The 21,797-nt window shown below is 47.6% G+C and overlaps 1 protein-coding gene across 6 annotated transcripts in view; it reads left to right on the top strand.

Moving 5' to 3' along the window:
* FRMD4A (FERM domain containing 4A) overlaps positions 1 to 21,797 on the top strand; it is a 384,064-nt gene that overhangs the window by 246,723 nt on the left and 115,544 nt on the right. For all 6 annotated transcript variants that reach the window (XM_049814079.1, XM_049814080.1, XM_049814081.1 and 3 more), the window contains one exon: positions 1,624 to 1,689. In XM_049814079.1, the coding sequence (XP_049670036.1) occupies positions 1,624 to 1,689 (66 nt within the window). The remainder of the gene's footprint in view (positions 1 to 1,623; positions 1,690 to 21,797) is intronic.

Raw genomic sequence — 21,797 nt, 5'->3', positions numbered from 1 at the left:
CAGCGGGCTCCCGTGCTGAGAGCCAGCAATCTGCAGGGTGAGGGAGATGCTGCTGGAGACAGCCAAGGTTGCAGACCCCATGGCAATGGCCACGCACCTCCTGGGCTCGAAGCAGGTGAAGTTGATGGTGGGGCACTGCCAGCTGCCCTCCACCACCGCCTCCTGGATGCCAGCACGTCTGGCCCTATCAAGCCACATGAGCGGGTGATTTTTAACCCGCAGAGCTAAAGCAGAAAGCCGAGCTGTCCCCAGTTAACCCCCAAGCCCACATCTCCCTGCTATCTGCAAGGCGGCTTTGCATCAGGGGCTCAGCTCAGCTGTCACCCGTGGGGAAAGGGGATGGATGAGGGCAGGAATGCCTTGGGTGCTGCAGCAGCTTCATCCCTGACAGCCCTTACCCCCCCTGCCAGGCTCCTGTGGACCCTCTGCTCCCTTCTGGTGATGCTTTAGGACTTGCCATGGCAAGAAATTTTAAGTTGAGCTGGAGATCCACGCAGTTCTCAGGAAGGTGCCTTGGCTGGAGGGTGGTGGGTCCCTGGGGGCCTGAGCCACACTGCGGGGCTGAGCTGGGTCCGTGCTTCTGTGGGTCCGGGCACGCATGAGAGCTGTGGGGTGAGCCCACACCAGGGGGGCTGCCTGTGTGCTGCCTAAGTCGTGCTGAGGAAGGGATTTCCAAGAGCCAAAGAGGCTTAGGCAGTCCATATCCCATTAGGAGATAGCGGGATTGTGCCTGTGCCTGTGCGTGCCGAAGGGCTTTGCAGGGCTGAGTCGGGATCTGTAACTCTGCAAAGCAAAGTTGTTCCTCGCTTACGGTGCTCTCTGCAAGAGGAGAGCCAGGAGAGGGCTCGACTGACTGTCGAGGAGTTTCCTCAGGCCACGGCTCATTTATTTCTTGGCATCCCAATCTACAGGACCTTGGAAGTCTTATATAAGTCTTCTATACCTAAAAGTTTTATTGATATTATTTCTTAAGTCGTAATAAACTATATTGGTATGGAAGCACCTCTGGCATGGTATAATAATATCACAAGTGGCTCTTCTGGTGTATCTTAAACAGGACACCCCAAGTAGGACAAGTAGGACAAGCTCATTTTGGGATTCAGGCCCAAACGAGCAGCTGGTGTAACCCCAGGGAGCACTGTCAGCACAGACCCGGGAGGAGCCTTGCTCGCTCTGCGCTACCTCCGGGATGGTTGAATCACTGCTGAGGGGTTTGGGGGAAACTTGTCTGGATGTCTCCTCTGCTGGCCAAGCCAGCTGCGAAGCCAGAGGCTGCGGTATGAAACATCGGGGCCCCGGTGCTGTGAACCATCTCCCCGGCCCCATTTTTTCACACTGGAATGACCTCCTCCCACCAGCTGCGTCCAAGCAGACGCCACACGCTGCTCCGTGACAGCTACCAGGGTGGCTTTTCTTTTTCTCCTTCCAGCCTTTTCTTTCCCCTGGTGCCAAAAGAAGGGGGATTAATTAAAAAAAAAAAAAAAAAGAAAAAAAAAAAAAAACAAACAGAAAGCGAAACACAGCAGTGAATGAAAGCCTCCAGCTTGTGCTGGGGGACCCAGCAGCCGCGTGCCGAGCTGGAGAGCCGAGCACCCTGACACACGTGCCTCTTCTTTCTTGCAGATGACGGAGGGCCGCAGATGCCAAGTGCACCTCCTTGACGACAGAAAGCTGGAGCTCCTCGTTCAGGTAGGAACTGCACGTTTTGCCACCCGATAGTTTGCTACGGCTGTGGGTTTTCAGCCGGGGTGGGGAGAGAAAAGGGTTTTCAGCTGGTTTTCTCAGCAACTTCATGTTGCGGTCACCTGCAGAGCTCAGGGAAGCTGCCTTAGTGCTGGGTGGGAAGGATCTGCAAAGACATATCTGTGGGAAGGACTAATTCAGGACATATTTTGCTTTAATCTGTGCCAAAACTGTCCCAGTCACTGCCAGGGAGACAGAAAAGCACCGAGCAGGTCTGGTCATTTTTGACACTTACTGTATCACTTTTAGCTATTTTTTGAGGTGTTGCTTGGCTTTGAGAAATGTATTGCATCTGCTTAAAATACCTCCAGCATTTTTTTAAATATCTTCTTTACTTGCCATCCTAAATTGCTGGGGTACGATGCTGGGGTCCATGCCAGAGCGGCTGTGCCCCATGCACCCAGCTGCACCGGGAACGCAGCCGGCAGCAGAAGAGACTGCGGTGGTGGTCTCACAGGCAGGCGTTGCTTGAGACATTACAGAGGTTGTAAATCATGTGTCAAACACAGATATGCATTACAATAAGTCTGTGCTCCATCTGCCTTGTTTTTTATTTAAAAAAAAAAAAATATGGACAATTAGGAAAAATGAGTCTGGTGCTGGCAGTGTAATGATGGGCTGATGGAAGCTGCAGCATCCTGCGCTTTTCTGACAGTTTTGGCTCATGTCTCGGAGATCACCAACGGGTTAATAACAAGAATTAGAAGAATGTCTTTCCTTTTACAAACGTTGATGGCCAGCCACAGGCAGCCCAAGAAGCAGGAAATGAAACTTCCCATAGAGCCCAAATCCCCCGGCTGCAGCTGATAAGCTGGGAGGGGGGCTGGATCCTATCCAGCACTGGCAAACCCAAATGGGGATTGCTGAAGGCGACTTGAATCGCCAGAAGCACATTCAGTCTCTCTTTCTTAAAAGTTGCTTCAAAATACCATTAATAAAATGTTAATGGATAATGTTTTTTCAAGCACATTGTCACAGAGGAGGTGAAATCCCTCAGCTCCCCGTGACACTCGGTGCGGTCAGAGAGTGCCTGGATAACCACGAACAAGCCAGGCCAGGGCTGGAATGAGAAGAGCTAAATCAGGATGACTAATTAAAACAAAATACCATACCAACGGTCTCTGCACGAAGACAATCCCTGCACCAGGCTGCGAGGGCTCTCTGACGCTTAGCAGCTGGCTGGGAGAAGTTCTGCCACCTTCATCACAAGGACACAGCACGTGGCTTCCTATTTCGTATAAATGCCTTTTCAAATTTTTCTTAGTTCAATTAAAAATGAATAGGTTATTGGAGAACAGCTCTGCTAAAGCACTGCTGACAACATTAATAATCACAGTTTAAAATATACTGCGGGAAGTCTATATGAGCTGCCCTGGCCAACCTGCTTATTTGGGGTTTTTATCAGTAACACAAAAAAACCACAGTGAAGACGACAGTTGAGGCGGCTGGTTTAGGAAGCTCTGTGTCCACTTCTGAGTGAGCGGAAACAATATTACGTAATATTATCTTTTTAAAGTGTTTGATCATACCTTCAATGGGAATTTCTCATAATCAATATAGGAAGCGAATTGCTCCATAAATCACACTAACTAGTTTGCAAGTGACCCATGGTTGAATTTTATTCGTACAATAAATTATTTTGCTGTTTTCAAGTAACATACAAATGGGGAAAGCCAGGAGGGGTGATTATGAAAAATTCATGCCCAGAAAAAGCAGTAACCTCTGCTGCGTGCAGGTTGACCTAGATCTCTGAGTACCACCATGCCCCTATGTGTACAGGATTGTCCCTTCAGGCATCTCAAATGCTCAGATTGTTAAGTGTGGCTTTTCAATGCTGTGAGGTAGCCTCTACCCAGGGCAATTGTAAATAAATCACTTTTGGGTGGAGAAGAGGATGTTTGGGTTCAAGCATGTCGCCGGTATTGATACTCTTTGCAGACGTGGGGACAACGCTTTGGTTTGCCTGCCTGTAAAGCATGGGCAAAGCCACCAGCTTTGGGGTCGTCCTAGGGCTGCTCCACTTGGGGCAGGAGTGGGCTGATGCTACCCAGATAAGTAGCGCTTTGCCCCGGTGGGTCCTCAAATGACTAGGGTCCCTCCAGGAGCAACATGCGCTTTACCAGGCAAAGTCTCACCAGCTGACCCGTATTGTTTGTAACTCGTGGTGAGATTTCAGATAAAAGTTGCTTTGTAAGTTCTGAGCACCGTTATTTTTATTATTACGTTATCACATAGCTGAACTGACTAAGAAGCTGTAAATAAAATGTTCATCCAACCCTGAGGTTCTGGCTGTCACTTCAAAGCTGTATTTTCCTGTGGGTGTCTTGCCATGGGCTGAAAAAGAGGGCTGATTTGCTGGTGTATTGCCATGAAAGATGTTCCTCCATAGCTGTGTTGGGCCTTAGCGTCTAGACCTGCATTGGCTTGAATTGCTCAGGAGCCAGGCTCTTAAATTCTTGTGCAAAATTTCTTCCTTCCCACCAACCTCAACCTTTCCTGGAAGCTTTTCCATAGCTAATTTCACACTGCTATGGCAAGTTTAGGAGACACCGCTGGGAATCAGTAGAACTGATTTCTCTGCCATGGGTGAGAGCGAAATGACATCCTAACCTGGATCTGCCTTTACGCAGCCTTACAGCACTTGCGTGTGTGATATCAAGTGCTCTGCTTAGAGAAGGGTTCAGGGAACTTGCTGCTGTATTTTGGTGTGGAAAAAAACAGCAGAAGAAGCTGGGTCTGATCGAAGGAGGGAGATGGTTACAGCTCCCTCAAATGGATGCAGGAGGGCACCTGGAGCATCTTGAAACTGCGTAGACCAGTGACTCTGGGGAGCTAAATTATTTCCTCTCCTGCCGCCTCGAGTGCTGCTGGGCAGAAACAGATGCATCTGGGAACGATCAGGGTGTTTGCAAAAAGCAGCGTATTAAGCAAATGTACTCCCTTTTTTGTCTGCGAATTAGCTGTGATCAGACTCGGGGGTTTACAAATATCTCGTTCGAAACATGTCAACCGATGGTTAACGAGGACCATACCTCAGGCTGCAGGAGGACAGCAAGAGGTAACTCTGCTCCTGCGGTCGCTCGCAGGAGTCAGCCTTGGCTGCGTGCGACAACTCCGCCAGACCAGATTGAAACGCTTTGACGCCACAAATTCTCTCCCAAAACTACAAAGACACCTCCGACTGGCCACACAGCTATTGCCAGTGGGACCCCCCATGCACATATGTTTTATTTGCATTACTGAGCCCCAAAAGTAAGATTTTGGCTCAGAGGCAGCATTTATAACCCCTTCTGTGACTGCTGGCTTGCTTCGGTGTTGGCACATAACGCAAGGGCTTGGCGTTACCACCATCAGGAAAGTGATCCTGGGCTTAGTCAATCAAAGGGTCTTGACTAAAGTCTTTTCCTCCCAAGTTGAGCGGCTGCAGAGTGGTACAGCAGGAGCTAAGGAAAAGCAGAAACACAGGCTTTGCAGATAAAAGAAAGCCCTCCCCAATGTGTTTTGTCAGATAAATGATGAAATTTAGAAGGGCTAATCATAAATGGAGACAGAGGAGGATCATATTGAAATCTCTTCCTGAGGGTCTGAAACTCAAAGCCTGCCTGACTTGGGATTAGGAAGGAGAGTTGCATTTGGTATGTGTTTCATTTGATAAATGCCTGTTGATGATCTGATGTGTGTGGCAAGTTTACATGGGACATTTTTTTGACAGCGTTTTCTTTCTGAGCAGGAGCAGAGCGTAGCTCCTTGGATCTTGTTACAATCTAGGTTTTTTGCTGTTTCTGTTTGATGCATGTTTAGTTGCTAATACAGGGAGTTTTTTTAAAGTGTTTGGCTTTATCCAGCTAATCCTTTTCAGCGAGCGAGTCCCTTTTCTTGCTTCTGGAAAATGGATTTGCTCACATTTCACATTCAGCCTCCCTATCTGTTATATTATTTCCCTGTGACCGTGTATCATTTGTCTGTTGCACATGAAAGGTTTGCGTTGCTTTATTTAAAGACTTATGCGTAATTGGCAATTCGTTCCTTTTCATGTGGGTTTTTATAAACACAGCTTTTTTCCGGGCTGGCTGAATCAAGCGGCCTGGCTCGCTCCCGGCTCCTGTGCCGGCTGCCGGTGCCTGTTATCTGACAGCAGCTCCGGCAACTGTCATCCGAAAGTGTTAAGACTCCTAATTCTTTCTCTCTGGAAGAGTTATTGCAGAAATAGAGCTCATCCGAGGCTCGTAGCAGAGCTGTATGTGGGGTCTGGAGGGCTCTGAAATTTGATCGTAGGAAATAACTGGGCCTTTTGTTTCTAACCTTCTCCCTGAGGAGCACTGAGCCTGATTTGGAAGAGCCAGGGTGAGACATGGGGGTCAGCACCGTGCTCATCTGTAGGTGTTTGGGTGGTTAACCCACCTGGGTGCCCATGTTATCACTTCTTAAGTAACTCTTGCTATCCAGACAGCTCAGGGTAAGCAGAGTAAGCTTGCAGCATTTCTATCTCCCAGCTGCGGTGCAAGTACATCTGAAACCACGTGAACAGCCATACATGTATACGCACAGCCAAAATTAATGGCGATTAATTTAATTAATCCCTTTCCAACCTTTTTGCCTTGCTCACCGACTCTGCTTTTAGCGGGTCAGGAGTCCTTCGAAAGCCCAGGACCTGTCTCCGGCATGCCCTGCTGTGCTTCAGCAGCTCATCCCCAGAAACCACTCCAGACTGGGAGACGCTGGTAGCTGTGAGCCAACACCAGGCTGGCGAGACACCTCGTGGGCTGGTGACTCACGTCCGTATGAACGGCTGTCACCAGTGTGGCCATCCCAGTGGAGATGCTCAGTTCAGAGCTCACTGGTGTCCCTTGCTCCTCCAGGCATGGCCTCGCTGGGGCCAGGCTGAGGCATGCTGTACTGGGGAAGATAGAGCATCTTTTGAGAGCAATAACTCCACTAATAATGGTTAGAGGAAGAAATAAAATGTTCCGCTCCTCCCAAGATGCTATTAGAGCTTTTTGCAATATTTTCAGTATTGCTCGTGGTCAGGAAATTGCAGTCAATGGGGATTTACCTGCATTTTCTTGCTGCCTCACTTTTGCATGCCAGTAAGCAGGGTGGTTACCTGGGCTCGCACAGTGAGCAAAGTTTCCCCTTCAGGAGGTGCTAAGGAAGGCACCTGCCTGCCACTGGGGAGAAGCTGTCTAATTTTGGATAGAGGTTTTGCATGAGGACCACAGCAATATATCCCACCCTCAGAGTGGGATAAACAAGCCCCAGGATGGGCTGAATCTCCCCTGGGAAGCCACAAAAATTGCAGAAAAATGGGGTCTAGCCCTGATCCACTGCCGAAGCTGGGGTTCCCTTTAAAAGCACCAGCTCCCGGGCTGATGCAGAAATGCAGCCGCACGGCTCTGACCGTAAATGGAGACATTTGGGTGCCGGTAGCCGTCCTCACCATGTGGGAGAGACAGCTCGGTTCCCTGCAGTGCTTGCAAGCTCTGCTCCAAAAGTGCTTTTAACCATCACCGTGGAAGGCAGCAGCAGTCAGAGCTGGGCTGGAAGCGAAGAGGCAGGAGCAGGCAAGAGGGTGAGTACGGCTCTGCCGGGTCCACTGCCCTCCCTTACACCCTTGCAGGAGCAGCACAGTGAATATATTGTGGGGGTTGCTTACAGGGCATCCAAGGGAGGCTCCCTGCATCCCCACTTCCCACCCAACCTCTCCATACCTGCAACAAAGCAGCTGGAAAGTGTCCCTTCGTCTTAGTGCAAGGGCTCAGTATTGGCTTGACAGCTGTCCTCTGAGCGGCTTTGCAGGTTGTGGGTCGGTGTGTTGCTCCTCTCAAAAAAACCCCAAACAAACAACCATGTTTTCTGTAGGGCAGACAAATAACTGGAGAGCAGGCTGAGCTCGAGTGGAGTTTTCTACGAGGAATCTGGCAGGATCCAATCCCTTGCACTGAGAAACACGTTCAAAAATTGGATTTGGATCATAATTTAAAATGGGTTGGAGATGAAGGGGTGCTCAGATGTGCCTTCTGGAAATGAGGCTTTATTTTCCCTAACTAACTGCAATGCTAGGACTCTGGTATAAGTCTGATTTCAAAAACAAATCCTGATTTACTATAGCAAGAGTAAGACTATAGTCCAGATCAGCAAGCATTTGGGAAATTGCAAAGTAGATTTTTGAACATCTTTGGCATTAAAAATACTAAGATACACAGCTTTGGATCAACTTGGGAGCTATAGAATCGTCTGAGGTGGGATTTACATCACTGAGAAAAAACACACAATTCGCCATCCACAGCCTGTGGCTCCTGGCAGATGAACAGTGTGAAGCCATCTCCCTCCTGCAGAGAAGTCTCCTCCTGCCCTACCACTGCCTCTTGGGTCCCCGTTTGAGAGTTTTGATCATCTTAAATACAGCAAGCGTGACTGCAAATGGGGCAAATGTATGGCTGGATTTGGTCACCACGGGATGTGGAGTGATGGAGGAGAGACTGCTCTGCACAAAGGGAGGTAGGAGCCTGGACCAGAGATTGAGGTCTGTGGTCTCACTGAGCAACCAGTGAGCTGTGAGTTAAGAGCTTTTCTGCTGAGAAGTTGGCTGATTACCAAAAAATAACATTAGGAAAATATGTTTAGCATTGCTCCGAGGGGAATGTGGGGCTGGGAGCATTGTTGGCTTTCCCAGTCAGCACACCTTCTTCAGTCAAGGGTGTTTGTTGCACAATACCTAGAAGTTGCCTTAGACTGGATTAATGGATAAATGAAAAATAGACCAGGAGAGCCAGGTCTGCTCCCAAACCCAGCCTTTCAGCCTGCAAGGCGTGACTGTGTTGAGCTGCTGTACAGAGCCTCACTAATTCCCTCAAAAAGCATCCACCACTGCCATCTGTGGCCTACAGAGCATCTGGTGTCAGGCTGGAGGGCTGTAGCTCTGGGGTTCATTTCTCAGCTTAGGCTCCAGTGAACCCAGAAGCCCGTCAAAGTCCATCCTGGAGGGGAGAGTGTTTGCTGGGAAGTGGAAATGGAAGAGCACAGAGGCAGAAAAGAAAGAAATCTGATGTGCGGAGGTGGGGAGTGAACAATTCAGCTTAAGAGCCAAGAGGGATCTCAGGAGGGGTGAAGGTGGAAAGGCTAAATCACGAGGGCAAAACTGAAGGGATTTGGGACAGGAGGCGGAATGAGCATCTCAGAGGGAAATCCTGAGCAGGCCTCAGAAACTAGGGGGTGAAAGAGCCTCTGCTGTGCACCCTGGCTTGGCTTCAGCAAGTCCAATGCTGGCCCCGAGAGGCTGGTCCAAGCCCAGAAGCTCCCAGGCGTGCTAGGTGCTCCAGGCTCCCCTGAGCTCACCGTGGAGGACCATGATGCTGAGTGAGAAGGGACACGGCCCCTGTGCTACAGACAGCACTCAAGGGATGGACCTGCCGGAGGAGAACTTGCTCTAAGGTCAGATGCCAGCAAGGCAGGCTGTGGGGAGCAAGCTGGCAAGTCACGCTAGTCGGTGAGGTTCACCGGGAGCAGGATTTGAAGAGGTCAGGTAGGGTGCAGAGCTCCAGGGTAAGGATCAGCAGCGAGCCCAAATGGATAGGAAGCCTGGAGAGCCTCCAAGGGGATCTGCCGTGCAGCGAAGGTCAAGCTGGTCGAGCAGCTCTAGAGAAAGCAAAGCCGTGTGCAGGAAAGGCAAACCTGGAAATTAATGAAACCCAGCAGGGATAGCTGAATCCCTCCAGATTTGTTCCGCAGCCGCCTGCGGCTCAGCATCGGCACGGGAGGAGCATTAGCAGAAGATGGGACAGGTGGAGGCAGGGGGCAATAGCTGCTGGGAGCAAAGTGACCCCGGAGAATGAGTCAGGTCAGGGCTGACCTCGCTTATGGCAGAAGTACTTCTGTGTCGTGAGGAGGTTAACTGGAGGGGATGACGCTTCCCCGGCACGGTAATGCTGCGCATTCCCCTCATTCTGAGCTGCCTGCTGGTCTCTGAAGAGAGCTGAGAGCAGGTTTCATCCTTTCGTGCCCTAAGACCCCTGTAACCGAACCCTGCGCGCCTATCAGGTGCCACATGAGGAGCTTCAGGGAACAGGCTCCCACAGCAAAGTGCTTATGGCCTCGTAAGAAAATGAACGGGGAATGGCAATCATGCTCCTCCGAGGAGCGAAATGAGGGTGTGATTTCCAAGGGCCTGCATAATCAATATCCCTATTATCAGTCTTCCAGAATAAATTGCATTTAAACTAATACAGGCTGGGGAGCTATCCATAAGCTGTCAGGAGAGAGATAAGCTGAAGACATATTTATTCATGCCGCATATGCTGAGAGCTGGATATTCTTTACAGCTGGCCAAATGTAGGTGAAGATATTCAGGGGGTTTTTTTTTCAGTTGTTCTGCTAAAATTTGTTAAATACCCTTAATTTTGAGCACACATGGAGCTTTTCAAACTTAGTGGGGGGCTTGTGACAATCCCAGTAAAATGTCTGGCGAAGGGAGAAAGCTCTTTCCTTTTCGATGAGTTAACTCCTGAAGTTTTGTAGAGCATCAGCAATTTAAATTGTCCTGGTGACTTCCCACCACATACACCAGTACAGGAATGGCACATCCAGCATCTAATGGCTCCGTTACAGAGAAAACGTCTCACTCACAATTACTTGGGAGAAATTCAAAAATTCACTATTGTTTCTGCCCGGCTCAGCTGCTCTGTGGCTTCAGTGGAGCTTTTGTTCATGCCTGGGCCACCCTGCGCGTCCAGCAGTGGCTGTGAAATACATCATTGTATCCCATGAGATGCTGCTCCAGCCATGGACAACCCAATGTCCCCCAGCCTCGCTTCGCCCTCCCCGGGATGACCGCAGGGCTCAGCCATGGGGCACCACCAAGCCCAAAGGTGGAAATAAATTGGGTTTAGCAGCAGGATGATGGGGATGAAATGCATAGAGCTCCTTCTACTCTCCACTGCTCCTCCTTCGTGGTAGACGAGACCTTGTGCTGGTGCCACATCCCATCCCTCGCCTCCGGCCCTGGCTTGCCTGAGCGCCTGCCTGATTTGGTCCATGGCAGGCAGTGGTGAGATTCATCTCATACGGCTTAAAGCACATACAGCAAGGGTGTCTGTGCCTGAGCTATGCTTTTACAGGTGGTGGAGAGAGGAGGGCACTTGTAAGGCACAGCTGACCTCATCCTAAAATGGATTGTCTGAAATGAGTCATGCCCCTCTCTCTCCTTGACTGCAAAAGGACTCTCTGCAATTAGCTCTTGAGTAGGTGTTTATGCTGTGGGTGGTTATATGTGGTCGGATCAGTCCTGCTTTGGCTCCAATGCCTCCTTTTATGTCCTCTCGGCTGGACAAGAAACCCAAATAGTAAATTCGGGTAAGAAAGTGCTGTGGCATGGGACAAAAGCTGCCTCCTGGAAGGCAATCGAAATGGAAATAGAAAATTATTTTTTTATAGCATGGTCTGAGCAAGCAATTTTGAAAAATAATAAAGTATATACCAGATGATTTCAGGCGATATTGAACAGTCTAGAAGAGTGTAGCTCAGAAGAAATGATGAGCAAGGCAGCATAGCAGATTTGCTTTCAAGCCAAGGTAAAAACCCATGCATTTCCAATCCAAGCTAGCATTTCACGATGGAGCATTTCCCCTTATTGCTGCCATCAGACTGTGCAGTACAAGTACTAGGTTGATAGTGAATGAGAGATGCCAGGCTTGATTGCCTAAGCTACATTACTCAGCTTATAGAAAATTGTTTTCTATTCCCTTTCCCTTTCCTTTTCAGCCACAAGTGAATGCGGCTTAGACAAAAGATCTCAACTCAACTTTCAGCCAAAAGGCTTTTCCTTCAGCACAGCACAGTGAGACCCTCGGCCACGAGTGAGGCTCCTGGGCTCAGGTGTATTGAACATAATGAGCAAAAAGGGTCTTAAACTGTTACCATCTCACTGGGAAATGGTTTCCTTTCCCTTTACCTTGCTGCGAGTAACCAAAAGCGGCAGCTGGCCATGTCTGCGTGGTGTCAGGTCGGAATGGTTTGCCCACCGCAGTGCATTCGGGCTGGTTAGTTTAGGACAGCCCACGTGGGCTCGTGCAGACATGGTTTTCAGCATCACACCTGGCAGTGGCACTGAGCGAAGCAAAAAAGACTGGGTCTGGCACCGTGGTGCTACCAGCAAAGGTTGCTGGGGCTGGTTTGCCCCGCTGCCTGTGGCGTGGGAGGGAAAGGAGACATCTGCACCCATGCAGAAGGGGCAGGAGGTTGAGGACGGGCAGCGCGGTGATGCGAGGAGACCTCACTGCCCTTCCCGAGGGAGACCTGGGTGCTCTCCAACCCTGCCCGCAGCTCCTCTCCCTCTACAGTCCCCATTCATTCCCCCTGCCTTTGCACAGGAGTGTGGGGTTTAGGTCCAGTCTCTTTGGAAATGATGCAAAATGCCATCCCCAAGTGATAGAGCAAATCTCCATCCCCCAGACTTTGCCGTATTTCCAGTGTGTGGCTTGTCGGTCCTTTCTGTCTTTATTTCGGGGAAGTGCCTACTCATGAGGAAGCTTTGGGCGATCTGATGTCAAAATGGATTTGTCTCTCTCTTCAGTGGTTTATTTTCCCAAATTCCCCTTCCTCCCCCAGGGATGCGCTAGCTTGCTGACGGCAGCACACCCATGAGTTCAGTGCCCGGAGAAGGAGCGAGGCAGGCACGGCATTCGCTGCGAGCGCAGAAAGGCTGCCTGTGGCATTCGTGTCGGCTGTGATACAGGATGTCATCAGAAAAACCATCAGCTTTTCTAATTTTCAGGACAGAGGAGATGGCCCTCAGCTTATAATTGGGTCATGCTTTAAAAAAACCTGGATGACCTCATCGTGAGCAGCAAGACATGCTCATTCTCCCCTTAAATTCCTCTTCCGTCCTCTCCTGAGCAAGCAATCCTTTTGGATGAGAGGCTGTTAATACAGATAGGATGTCTTCTACTTGCCTAACTATCTGCACTTAGACATGGTTCATCATCACTATGTTTGAATGAAAATTCTTTTATTACCTTTGCTGGGAAAGTGCCCGTATTTGGGGAGGAAGAAGCACAAATCTAAACCTGCCTTGGGAGGAAGCTCCAGTCTTTGACCTGACTTTGAAGATGATGCTATCTTGGTAGCAGGTCAAACCAGATGCTTGGAGGTAGAGCCAGCAAAACGTGCCAACTCTGGAAGGTTTTTATCTTTGGGAAATTTGATTAATAGCATAGAATTTGCTTTAGTGATTCATCCCTAATTTTGGAGAGGAGTCTCCCCTCTGTGCTGCCTGTCTCCAGCATTCCTGTTAACAGAACAAGAATAATCCCTCCTGTGCAAGCAGACAGCAGGGTAGTGGTGCAGCCCAGTCCCTGTCACATCTGCTTTTGGGAACCACCGTCCCCCTTACCCCCCTGGAATAATGGGGAGTGAGCAGTACAGGCATCCCCTCACCCTCACACGGGCACAAGCACAATTTGGGCCACTGGGATCAAAAGGCTGCCAAGGTGCAGAGGTACTTCTGGCTCATTGCTGGGTGTGTAACCCCGTGGTTACAGTGGAGGATGGAGAAACAAAGAGGGGTTGGAGCAGGAGGTGCAGCGGTGACTAGATGCGACCTGACGAGATCGTGAACAGGCCAGCAACTCTCAGCTCATCGCTGCCCTCCTGGTTTGGCAGTCCAGACAGTGTTAGAGACTTTGGCTTGTCAGAGAGGATCTTATGATGTCTCTAAGTTACACTTGTCTCCTGGAAAAGAAATGAATTAAAGAGATTTTCCTTTGCCCTTTTTAAATAAAATAAACCAGCCAAGCCATTTCCACTTCATTTCCCATCCTCACTTTGAAGCCAGGACAGGCATTTCATGCGTAGAGTTGTTCTGACCCACACAGCAAAGTGGGCAATGCCGTTGCTGATGCTTCCCCAGTCTCTCTGCTGTTTATTGAAGGAGACCGCATCAGCCCCACATAGCAACCAGGCCATTGCATGGGATGAGCCTCCAGCTGCTGAGCACCTCAAAGGCAAAAACATTGAGGGGTCACTGGGCTTCTCTTGGTTACTAGTAAGACTGGTTTTTTTGATTAATTTAGTTCTCTCTTTTGAGGATGTTTCAGCAGTAGGCGTCTAATGAGAATACTTTTCCACTTAGACTCTGCCTTTACTCCTTCTCCATCCCTATCACTAGTGGGCAGGCGATGAATGAGCCCATTTCTTGAGGTTCAGTTCAGGCTTATCTTGTCTAGCGCTTCGATTTTTCTTGTCTTTTGAGCAACCAGAGAGCTTATACAGATAGTTTATATTTACTAATATGCTTTAAAGTGGAGGAAGCACCATCCATGCCCTTGACCTGGTCCATCTCATGGGGACTGGGCGCCCATTTCGCACGGGTCCCTGCTCTGCTGTTTCCCTCTGCTCCTCTCACGGGCAGAGCCAAACTAGGACCACAGGCAGCAGCTGGGATAACCCTCAAGCCCCAGTGACTCCAGTTTCCTTTCTCTCTGCACCTATGTCCCATTCACTGGCCTCCTGCTGCTCTTTCAGCAACCACAGTTCCATCGGTACAAACATCTGCACGCTCTGGCATGACTTTGGGTCCAGGCTTTGGGAGTAGGGGATGAGATTTGCCCCCCAGCAGGACACAACATATCCCTGAAGATGGAGACCCCAGAGCCAAACGTTTCCAGAAACCAGGGTGGTCACTTTTATATGTATCCAGGATTTTCTCAAATTATTCAGCAAACGTTTCTGAGGTACAGAGACACTGATGGTCAGGCACATTTGGTATGATTCAGAGCTTGTCACAAGCATTTTGCACAGCTCTAGCTCTTGGGCTTTAGCAAACGGTTTTAAAGCAGTCCTTCCCTGAAAGACACTATGGAGGCAGATAGCATGAATTATTATTTATTTTCACTGTGTGGACAGTTGATCAGTGACAGATGTTTCTAATTGCATTAAGCAAGTGGAAATAATGAGAATTAGATAGCAGATTCTCCAGGAATTTACATTTAGATTGAGTTACAATTTGCTATTAAAAAAGCAAATTCAATGTAGACAGACGCATTGGTTCGTCAGCAGAAATGGGAGCCAATTATTTTTAATTATTATTTGATTATTCAAAAATGAGCTGTGTTACTGTACTTAAAACTATTTGACTCAAGGGAATGATTTAATATGTGCGCTTTATGTCTCCTGAAAAAGACATGGAACAATGAAATTTTTCATCAGCAAACATCTCCTCCACCTCCGCATTAGGGTCATAGTGAAAGGCAAATGAAAAACAGGGGTTGCCACAACCCTATTCACAGTAATTGTGCAAAATTTGGCCAATGTCGGGATAGCGGTGACCTGATCGGGCTCACCCAAGCCGTCTGCATCCCTGACAAATTGAATTAAGTTGCACTGATGGAAGACAAGCTGCATGCCCCCACTTAGGCACCATGCTACGCTGAGCTTGGCAGGAATTTCAGGTTGATTATCTCCACGCCGTGCGTCGCATGTAGCTGATGTAAAGCCAGCCGAGGCAGAGCAGAGGTGGGTGCGCAGGGTGGGGGAGCGAGCAGGGTTTCGGCACGCAGAGAGGAGAAGCATCTGTTGCCTTCAAATGACACATATATGACAGTTATCTCCCAATTCATGCCAAGAGGAAATGAGCTGTGGTTCAAACCACTGGAGGTTTTCCTTTTGGGACTCTCTCACAGCTTTTTTAAATTTTTTTTTATCTCCTAGATTTCAAGATCAGCTTCAGACACAGAAATGTGTGAGTCCCCTGTCAGCAGAGAGGGGATTTATGTGCAGTGCAGATTATTATATGTCTCTGTTAAGCGCAGAATCCAAGCTATAATATTTTTTTAACTAACTAGCTGGCTCAGCTTTTAATTATTTTATTTTTCCTTTTGCCTAATGAGAGCCTTATCCAGAACTCCTTGAAGTCAGAGAGTCTGTCTATCAGCTTCAGTAGGCTTTGGATCAGATTTCACATCACTGATTCATTATTAATTACACATCTGGGACTCCCTTTTCAAAGAGTTCATTGTTAAATAAATTCACTTTTAGACATTACAGACTTGGCATTCTTGTGCATTTAATAAAAGTCTGGCAAACCAGCAAAGAGCCATCGGCCAACTTCTCTTCTGGTACTGATGGATGAATCTCTACTGAACAGCGGTGGTTTACACTATAAGGGTATAACATATCTCTTTGCTCTCATGTGACCACTTTCTGTCTGAGACTTACTCCGTGTTTGAAACTTTTGCGTTTTTTGTGATTTCTCCTCACTTTTTCATAGCTTTTCCCGACCAGCAAGAGTTCCTTTGTGGGTTCAGACATTGCAGGGTGAAATACCTTTGCTCTCTTTCTCTTCAAAGAGGTACTGGCATCTTCTTCTGAGGACAAACTGCAGTCACATCTTCAGAGCCTCCTGGGAGAGCAGACAGGCAGGCAAATGTTCTCCTGATCCCTGTGGCAAGTGGAATGGAAAATGTCTTTCTAAAGATATATGGTCTTTCCCGTAGTCCTCAATAATCTAGTTCGAGTCCAGCCATTGAGACATTAAAGTGACCAAAGAGCTGGTCTGGAAGCTCCGTTTACACAGAGGGATACTGTTTTGGCAGGGGAATAAGTAGAAATAAAGATTTTCCTACTGAAGTCCGTTCAATAGGAGGCTAGGCCCCAGATGAAGAGGCAGGACGTATTACATTGTGATTTAATGGCACAAGGTATTCCCTTGACACTGTGGCTGAAGGCACAGGGACCAGCAGTCCACATTGGTGTTCCGTGTGCTGCAAGCAAGTATCTCCTACACAGCACTCAGCCCATCCTTTGCTTCTGCAGGGCTACCTAGACACTTTGGGAAGGAGGGCTGGGGCCACATTAGGAGCTTCTCATTATCCAACCCTGATTTGATTGGTAATAAATTAAATTAAATTAAAAATTAATTAAAATAAATTAAATTAAGTTAATTTTCCCCAAGTCGAGTCTGTTTTGCCCATGACAGTAATTGGTGAATCATGTCTCCCTGTCCTTATCTTGACCCATGAGCCTTTTGCTATATTTTCTCTCTCCTGTCCAGCTGAGGAGGGGAGCAGCTTTGGTGGGCACCTGGTGTCCAGCCAGGGTCAACACACCGCATTCACCTTCCTCAGTTTTTCAGAAATTACATTAAATACAATTATTGTCTTCACCCTCACATATGAAGTGCAACTCTTTCCAAAACTGCAGCCCTTCAGCATTAGAAATGGCTTCCTCCTTGCGGTAGGAGCAAGTTTTGGGGTGGGTCCACAGCTATCTGGCAGGACATCAGGAGGGAGAGAAAGATCTGTCACACAGGCAGCATGACCGCTGGCCGCTCAGCAGAGGTACCTTCAGTTCTCAGATGGCCATCAAGATCTCCAGCATCATTTTCTGGAAGTCTTTGTGCTTCCAGCAGCAGCTTCTGCCAGCAGCATGACTGATCTCTGGGCTGGCCCAGCTTATGAGACTTTGGCTCAAAGAAATAGACTGGAAACAGTCCTCTGATTTCCCTGCCTGCACTGCTGCTTTAGGATCTGCTCCTGCCCATCTTTCCCATTGGGTTTAATGAAAGCATGAACGGATATAGTTACTTAGTCACTTCGATTGAGGAGTGGGTGAGATGCAGAAAGAGACTTTCTGGATGCTGGCAGGGAGGTTTGACTCTTCCTTGGGGAAGAGGAAGGGCTCCAGCATCCCTCGAGGGCAGGCAGCTGCTATCCTGTCGACAAGGGAAGCATGGTCTCAACACCAGTCGTGGTGGAGGACATCAGTCCCTGGGTCTGCTCACAGAGAGATGTGCTTGGGTTGGTGGCACTGTGGGTGAGTCCTTCTGCAAGGAGAGAGCACTAGCTGCAGTGTCGGGTTTGGGTTGACATCACACCAAGCCATCTTCCAGTTCCTGGCAGTGCTGAGCAAGCTATGAGATATTTTGAGGGACAACGAGCTGTGCTGTCCTTGGGTTAAAGCTGATTGTGCATTTTGGTAGCATATCTCAGACCGCGTAACTCCAGCTGGCTCAGCCTGTGGCTGGCAGCTCCCTGTGCCATGCTACTGCATGGCACACTTGGTCTGCTTTTGGGTCCTCTGCAGTGTTCCTGAGCAGAAAATGCCCCAAATCCCATCTCCGGGACACCAAGCTTGTGGGCAGATACATGACATTTCAGTTCAGAAACAGGACCACGTTGGGAAGTCAGTCCCAGTCCCAAACTGGTGGGTAAAGACCACTCGGGACAGTTACAAACTCTGTCCTCAACCTTCATTCTGCAAAAAGAAAATGAGGCAGAGAACGATTCCCCCTACCTGGAATGAAAGCTCATGGGGAGAGAAGTGAGTATGACCATTTCTGAGCATTTCCCCTTCTTCCAGGCTTCAAGAGTGGGAAGAGGTGGAGCTGGCATCTGCGTACACTTATCCTCCCTTTCCTTCTTCCCGTGGAATTTACACCAGCCGCGGACCAAGGATCGCTCCTTTTCAGAAACCAGGCTGCTTTTGTTTGCTTTCTACCTCTCCTGCCTAGAAAAATCTTCCCCGATTCTCTATAAAGTCTCCAAGCTTCTCCTTCCACGTTTCATTACATTTATTGGCTAATTCTGGTATTGCCCCAGTACACGGGTCATCACCCACATTTGTATGTGTTTACATTTTCCAATTATTTCCTTAGTAGCTGTTTATCCCTAATAGTTTTCACCCTGCCTGAGTTCTCTCCTAATTGTTCTATATTATTTCTTCTTTATTCTTTCTTTGCAGAAAAAAGGGGGGGTGTATTTTTAATAAAAGAGACTCACTATCTCACCCGGTCATTCATTTCACTCTCCTGCTTTTTAAGGGGCCTGGTTTATCACCAGCACTTCTTTTTACAAATATCAGGGGAAGTAAGCCTTTCTTATCCCCTTCATTAATTCCTATGGTGAGCAAGTATTATTTTGCTTTCTTTTCTTTTGAGCTGTGGCCAATTATCTCTATTGCTTCCTCCTTTGTTTATGGGTGTCGCTGGGTGACAATGGTGAGCCTACAGTTAGGAAATGAAGCCCAGCATCCTCGTCTCCTTTTCATCCACCTTCAAGGTGTCTTCAAAGGTGTTAGGAGCAGACCATTTTGGAGGGGCGAGTGGTAGGACCGATTTGGGCTGCAGGCAGTCCTGACGTGTACCAGGACAGTTCATGTGCTTCAGCCACACTGAGTTTTAGCTTTCCCTGTGTTAGTTCAGCAGGTATCACAGGAGAAATAGCTGAACATCTAGAAGTGGAGGCAGGACTTGCCTGTGCCTGGGGTTTCTCCGTTGCAACTCAATCTGCTCCTTGAAGTGCCCCGTCCCTGTCCCTCTTCTGTTGACATGGGTGACTGGTGGATGTGGTGACTGCCACGACTGACAGAGGGGACCAGCCAAGGGGACCCACGCAGCTTCCCTGCTGTGTCCCAAGGCATGCTGGACATGGAAACCTTCACTTCTTAGGGACACACACCATCATTTGTATGGCTTCATGTATAGGCTCTGCATGTACAGACTCATTGGGGAAGATGGCAATGGTGCTTAATAGGAGTAGCTGAAGACAGGGGAAGTTTCTATCCTTTTGTAGATGGCAAGTTGTTGACTTTCTCCATTCCATGAAATAACCATGGTTTTATCACAAGTCTCATCCTTGATTATATTCAGCAGCTTCTGCTGACTTGAAAAGCAAAGACTCCCTTGGGGTATTTACCAAGAGTGGAGGAGACCCTCCCTCATGCAGGACAAGGTGTGTTAGACCCTTCCCTTGGCCCAGGAGAGTCACAGGCAGGTCGTAGCCATCGCTCTGGTGAACTTGGGGGCCACACTCACACACAGGAGATTAGAGGGCAGATTATCAGTGGGGATGTAAGTGGAGTAGTACGGGTTTACTGTCCCTTGGGAGCTGGACCTACGCAACACACCAGTCTTTTATTCGGCTTCAAAGGTAAAGCAGTTTGCTTAGCTATCCCATTTCTTGCAGCCTCTGGCCACTCGGCTCTCTCTAGCATCTGAGCTTTGCCACTAGGCATTAAGCAATGTAACCAACATCTGGCAAGTGAGGTTCAGCCTCTCTCTCCTGACCTTCCCAGGGGAAGAACTGTCCATCTGATGTGTAGTATTTTCATAGCATGCTTTACATTTGAGTGTGTTAAGCCAGAAGCTTCAAAACATTGTGGTATGTTCTTAATATAGCAACTGTATATGTACAGATAATTAAACTGACAAGACCGTCCAGGAGGACCAATATGCTTCAAGTCCAAGCTCTTTAGGGGAGGGAGTATGTATGGAGAACCTAACAGTGGAGTCAGCTTTCTTGACTACATCCTTAGGTATAAGTACAGATAAAGAAGATGAATACACAAAAGCCTATGCACCCATTACGCTTCTGAAGGCATCCCCCTTCCCCAGTCTCAGCACATGAGGATGTAGCTCTCGTTAAGTTTAACTAGTTTCTCTGCACTCACAAATGGTGTGTAGGATAAAACAGGAAGATCTGATTCTATGCGTCAAAACTAGCACTATTATTGATTTTGTTTACTTTTATTGCCATTAGATTTGCTAAAATCTGAACTAGCTTATCACAATTCATAAGATGGTCATGTAGGTTTTGCATGGGGTTTTTTTATAAATTATGTTAATGTGTTTAGAAAATGTGCTACAAAAATAAGCATTCACTTAGCTTATTAAATATTTTCAGCAATGAAGAAATGACTTTGAGTCAGGACGGAAATAAACATCCTTATTCAGGAGAGATTTTTAAAAAGCAAACAGAATGTAAGAATGCAGCTAAGCTAGTATGTCTTGGGAAATTATTTTTCCTTCTCCACATCAGCAATAAGAGATCAAGAGCATTTCCAAACACCAATTTCTGTAGGCTGGATGAAGGGAGATGGACATTTCTACAGTTGATTTGAAACTGGATGAACTAGCGCACTTCAGAGGTTTACAGTCGAAAAGATAAATGGATTGTGTGAGCAGTCCAATTTCATTACGTGCCCTAGCCAAACTCTTTCTTTAATGTTTGAGAGAATTATGATCAAACATTTTAAAATAAAAATGCTGACCTCTGTAGAAATTGTTGTTGACCTTGTCAAGGTAGCTTTAATGCTTAAAAAGAATACCAACAATCTTTCAGTGATATAAAACTTCAACAGATGCTACCAAATCAAAATATATATAGAAGGCAGCTGGTTATTCACACTGGCCGAGCTCTTATCAAACCCTGTTGTCAGCTGAGTGTGAAATGGATTCCTGCCACAGAAAGTTGGCTCTGAAGCTCGCTTCATGTTCAAAGTTTGATTTGCCACATGTGATACAGTTGGATGATTTAAAACACAATTGACTTTCTTGCAGCAGTTGACTACCCTTTTTCAAAATTATACAGATCTCCAGAAACTGAAAGGCAAGTATACATGAAGACCCAAAATACTTTAAGCCAAACATTTACGATACAGATTATCTGCATAAATTTGTCGTGTTGGAAGCGCTTTCTTAAACTAGGCCATATAACTTTCAACCCAGCATGCTGCAAAGAATGCCATATCCAGTCTTTTTTCCTTTGCATTAAGACAAGGGTTTGAACCAAAGCCCTGTACACAAACCCTCTTAACTCCACAGTATGTTCAATTTGCATCCTGAGCTGCTTCAGTTTGTATTAATTTAGCACCAATCTCCAATTGAAGAGCTCCATCTAATCTGGTCTCTGTATCCATCACTGCTGTATGTTACATGCAAAGGAAGGTGAAAAATCCTCTGCAGACTCCAGTTCTGTCAAAAAAAGCATGAGATATGCTTAGTTTCATTAATATCTTTGCTTGCTTAAATTGATTACAGATAATGGCAATGAAATCCAAAATTCAGCCAGTGCCTCTGTTAGTATCTCTGCTGCAGGGGCAACTTCCACAGGTTAAATGCTTTTGTGTTGTTTGACTCTTTGCAAGGACAAGGGAAAGAAGAAGAGTTGCCTGGCTATCCACGCTTCTTCTAGGCCATTCAAAGATCTTGGGGTGTAGGAGCATGCTAAAAGAACAGTTATACAAAGCAGAAAACTTTTAACCCAAGTAACAAAATCATCTGTGTT

The sequence above is a fragment of the Accipiter gentilis genome, chromosome 11 (genome assembly GCF_929443795.1).
Source record: "Accipiter gentilis chromosome 11, bAccGen1.1, whole genome shotgun sequence".
NCBI lineage: Eukaryota > Metazoa > Chordata > Aves > Accipitriformes > Accipitridae > Astur > Astur gentilis.
The sequence above is the reverse complement of the archived record's forward strand: the minus strand, read 5'-3'. Positions and strand labels throughout refer to the sequence as shown.